General features: G+C 52.2%; 1 protein-coding gene across 1 annotated transcript in view; it reads right to left on the reverse strand.

Moving 5' to 3' along the window:
- Positions 1-3,912: 3,912 nt before the first annotated feature.
- The window catches only part of LOC136935755 (proteasome subunit beta type-11-like), a 13,603-nt gene continuing 12,515 nt past the window's right edge, over positions 3,913-5,000 (reverse strand). The window contains exon 5 of the mRNA XM_067229423.1: positions 3,913-4,089. Coding sequence (XP_067085524.1) covers positions 3,913-4,089 — 177 coding nt within the window. The remainder of the gene's footprint in view (positions 4,090-5,000) is intronic.

Consider the following 5,000-nt stretch of genomic DNA (forward strand, 5'->3'; position numbering starts at 1 on the left):
AGGAGAGAGAAAGGAAGAGTGGGAGAGAGAGAGGTAGGGAAAGAGAGAGAGAAACAGAGACAGGGGGAGAGACAGAGAGAGAGAGAGAGAGAGAGAGAGAGACAGAGAGAGAGAGAGAGAGAGACAGAGAGAGAGAGAGAGAGAGAGAGAGAGAGAGAGAGTAGAGAGAGAGAGAGGAGAGAGAGAGAGAGAGAGAGAGAGAGAGAAAGGTATAGAGTGAGTGAGAGGAAAAAGAGAAAGGAAAGGGTGAGACGTCTGTAAATGTGGAAAAGAGGAAGAGAGTGATAGAGAGGAAGAGAGATTGTGATGGAGAGGAAGAGAGAGATTGTGATGGAGACAGGGAGAGAGAGTCACACAGAGCAAAGTGGTGTAAGTCTGAAAGTGTTAGGTACATTCTGCACTGATTTTAATGTCTATTGAAGCAGAAAGGGACTGAACTATGGATGAAATATTAATAGAATGGAATGTAGAAAAGCTTGGATAAGAAAAGACAGACATTATCTCTCTCTGTCTCTCATGGCAGACCTGTCATCATGAACCACAGGGAACAATTGGAAAAGAAGGTTTTAAATCATATTAGGAATAAAGACTTCAGCGACGATATGCTTTTGATGATGATGATAGGAACAATAACATTCTACAATATGTTGCCCTGGGCGGTTTATACTTTATTCATGCACTTATCCTATATAATATATGGAATATTATATATGATAAGTGATGTCATGGCGTGGAGGAGGAGGTGTTTGTCCCTCCCAACACAGGTGACAGTGACAGAGAAGGCAGTGTACAAGGAGGATGTTTACATCAGAACACAAGGTGTCTGTCGTCCCAGCACCATTACAAGATGTTTCATCATTCTAATCACACACACACACACACACAAGCTCTCTTTCAAACACACAGACGCTCACGTAAACACAAACACACAGACATGTAAACACACAAAGACAGACACACACACAGACATGCCATGTGGTTCCCAGTGTGCAGGAGTGGTAACACAGTCATGTGATGTGACCGTTTCCTCCACACAGAGTAGAGAAGAAGAAGAAGCTGCCCTTTTATCACCATCGTGGAACACACACACACACGCATGTGCAGGGAGCAGAGGTGAGACCCCCCCACCTGAGCACCAAACAACGCCCTGAGCGGGAATCGAACCGGGGGGCCTTCTAGCTGCTAGGCGACAGTGCGAGGTGTAATGCTGTTGTACTCACTCTTTCTGAAGCGAGGGGGGTTGTCGTTGACGTCACTCAGCCTCACTGTGACTGTGGTCGTCCCTGACAACCCGCCTAGGTGACCCCCCATGTCTTTGGCTTCCATGACGACCAGGTACTCGTCCTGGGTCTCCCTGTCCATGTCTGGGAGGCGGTACGCAACACACCTGAAGAGGAGAGGAGGAGGGAGGAGGAGGGGAGGAGGGAGAGGAGGAGGAGGGAGGAGGAGGAGGGAGGAGGAGAGGAGGAGAGGAGGAAAAGGGAGGAGCTAGGAGGAGGAGAGGAGGAGGGAGGAGGAGAGGAGGAGAGGAGGAAAAGGGAGGAGGAGAAAGGAGGGAGGAGGAGAGGAGGAGAGGAGGAAAAGGGAGGAGGAGAAAGGAGGGAGGAAGGAGAGGAGGAGAGGAGGAAGAGGGGGGAGGAGGGAGGAGGATGGAGGAGGAAGAGGGGAGGAAGCGGGGGAAGAGGGGAGGAGAGGGGGTGGGAGAAGGAGAGGATTTATTAGTAGTTGTAATAGTGGAAGTACATGTTGTGTGTGTGTCCGGGTAGGACGCCCCTCTGTACATTGTTAAATTAATAGAGAATACATTAGTTTCTCAGATTGAAGTTTAATTTAATTTAGTCTTAAATTATCACCAACACCTTGATACAAATACAAAATACAATGAAAATGCAGGATGCCACACAGGGCAGACTATGGATGGTCTTGAGAAGATGGAAGCTGTTCTGAACCTGCTTGTACTGAAGCATCAGTGCAGCTGACTGAACACACTGGACACCATTTAGTTTAGGACACAAGTTTTTCTCAGGATTGACCAGATTGTTAGTTTTGATGCAGCTGTTTGTACTATGTGATGCAGCTGTTTGTACTATGTGATGCAGCTGTTTGTACTATGTGATGCAGCTGTTTGTACTATGTGATGCAGCTGTTTGTACTATGTGAGCCACACCTCACCTCTATCTCCAGCTCTCTGGAAGGTTGTTTCATTCTATTACTAGTAATGATGATGATGAGGAGGAGGAGGCAGACCTGTCTGTGCGTCCACAGAGAAGTGTTGCTGGCCCTGAGTGATGGCGTACACCAGCTTGGCGCTGTTCCCGTACGCAGGGTCGTCTGCGTCGCTGGCCGTGACCTGGATCACAGAGGTACCTGTCAGAGAGACAGACAGGCTGTTAGAGAGACAGCAGGCTGTCAGAGAGACATGCAGGCTGTCAGAGAGAGCGACAGGCTGTTAGAGAGACAGACAGGCTGTTAGAGAGACAGACAGGATGTCAGAGAGATAGACAGGCTGTTAGAGAGACAGACAGGCTGTCAGAGAGAGCGACAGGCTGTTAGAGAGACAGGCAGCCTGTTAGAGAGACAGAGAGACAAGCAGAGAGACAGGCAGAGAGACAGCTAGAGAGACAGGCAGAGACAGGCAGAGAGACAGACAGAGACAGGCAGAGAGACAGACAGAGAGACAGGCAGAGAGAAAGACAGAGAGACAGGCAGAGGCAGGCAGAGAGACAGGCAGAGAGACAGGCAGAGACAGGCAGAGAGACAGGCAGAGAGACAGGCAGAGAGACAGGCAGAGAGACAGGCAGAGACAGGCAGAGAGAGAGGCAGGAGAGACAGGCAGAGAGACAGGCAGAGACAGGCAGAAAGACAGGCAGAGAGACAGGCAGAGAGACAGGCAGAGAGACAGGCAGAGAGAAAGACAGAGAGACAGGCAGAGAGACAGGCAGAGAGACAGGCAGAGACAGGCAGAGAGAGAGGCAGAGAGACAGGCAGAGAGACAGGCAGAGACAGGCAGAGAGACAGACAGAGAGACAGGCAGAGAGAAAGACAGAGAGACAGGCAGAGAGACAGGCAGAGAGACAGGCAGAGAGACAGGCAGAGAGAAAGACAGAGAGACAGGCAGAGAGAAAGACAGAGAGACAGGCAGAGAGACAGGCAGAGAGACAAGCAGAGAGAAAGACAGAGAGACAGGCAGAGAGAAAGACAGAGAGACAGGCAGAGAGACAGGCAGAGAGACAGGGTGACGAGGGAGGTGGATCTCCACAGCAGGCCCTGCCGAGACAGAGCCCTGCAGATGGGCCTCTGTCTCTCCCTGCAGTACCTATGTTGGCCATCTCCGGCACGGTGGCGCTGTATGGCTCGTCCTTGAACACGGGCGGGTTGTCGTTGATGTCCTGGACCCGGATGATGAACTGGGAAGACGGCTCAAGGCCCGGCCCGTCTCGCGGTCCGTCGCCGTGGCGACAAGGCGGTACTGATCCTTCTCCTCGCGGTCCAGTGCCTTGGTGACGTGGATGTTGCCTGTGTTGCCGTCGATGACGAACACGGACCCCACCCCCCTCGCCCTCCAGAAGGTACTTGGTCCGCCCGTCGCCCGCGGTCCATGTCTGTGTGAAGCTGAGACAAACCAGACGTTTCCATGACGTTTCCATGACGTTTCCATGACGTTGTGTTTACATGATACGTGCTCGTACACATGCTTGACATGGGATGTCATGTTTAGATTAGACGTGTTTGATACATGTGTCACGTGTGCATCAGAGGCGTAGCCATGGGTAGGCCTGGGTAGGCACAGGTCTACCCAATTTGTTCTAATCATCTCTGAAACATCATCTATGAACCATCATCTATGAAACATCATCTATGAACCATCATCTATGAAACAGCGATTCCACACTGGCCGGCTAGTTTCCTGGTTCAGGATGTTCTGGCCAGCGAGCGAGAGCCTGGCACCAGTGTGAGGTGGCAGATGGACCCTGAGAGGCTGGGGCAGTGAAGCATGCTGGGACAGTGGAGCAGCCGGGTCACGTGGAGGAATGAGGACAGGCACGAGCTAAACAGCGCCATGGTGCCAGCGATGGCCAAACGGAGGTACTGCAGGGATGGTTGGGGGTCTTGGGGGCGGGGGGTTTGGGGGGAAGGGGGGTTGGTTTTTGGGGCCATGTGGGGTGTGTGTGGGGGGTTGGGGTCCCCAGCCCAGGAGCAGAGGGCCCCAGAGCTGCAGAGCCCCAGAGCTGCAGAGCTGCAGAGCCCCAGAGCTGCAGAGCGGGCCCTTGTGAGCGCAGACAGACGACAGCGCTGGGATCCATCTGCACTCGTCCTTCTCTCCTTCTCTACTGTCCATCTGCTGGCTTCTTTACCTCCATCTCATCCCTCTGTTTTCCTGTCTCCTGTCCCTCCTAAAGTTTCTGTTCTCCTTCACGCTCTCTCGCTCTCTGTCCCGCTCCTTATTTCTTTCTTTCTCTGTTTTTCTCCATTCCTCTCTTTCCATCCCTCTGTTCGTCTGTTCGTCTCTTCCCCTTCACCCCCCTCTCTTTTCCTCTCTTCCTCTCTTTCTCTCTCTCTCTCCCTCTCTTCCTCTCCCTCTCTTCCTCTCTTACTCTCCCTCTCTTCCTCTTCCTCTCCCTCTCTTCCTCTCCCTCTCTTCCTCTTCCTATTTTCCTCTCTCTTCCTCTGTCCTCTCTCCCCTCTCTTCCTCTCCCTCTCCCTCTCTTCCTCTCTCTCTCTCTTCCTCTTCCTCTCCCTCTCTTCCTCTCCCTCTCTTCCTCTCTCTATCCATCTGTTCATCTGTCTGCATGTCTCCTGAGCTGCCTGTGCACTGCAGAGTACTTGTTCAGTGTTTAATGGCAGCGCGCGTGCGGGTGTGTGTGTGTTTGGGAAGAGGGGTAGAGTTGTGAGTTAGCTGGGGAAAGGCCAGACACTCAGAAATAGAAAGCTAAAGAGATTAGTCAGCCTTCATCACACAGGCTTCCCTTTGCCTCCAGCCCTCTCCAGCCCATTCCCAG

Source organism: Osmerus mordax, chromosome 26 (assembly GCF_038355195.1).
Source record: "Osmerus mordax isolate fOsmMor3 chromosome 26, fOsmMor3.pri, whole genome shotgun sequence".
Lineage (NCBI taxonomy): Eukaryota > Metazoa > Chordata > Actinopteri > Osmeriformes > Osmeridae > Osmerus > Osmerus mordax.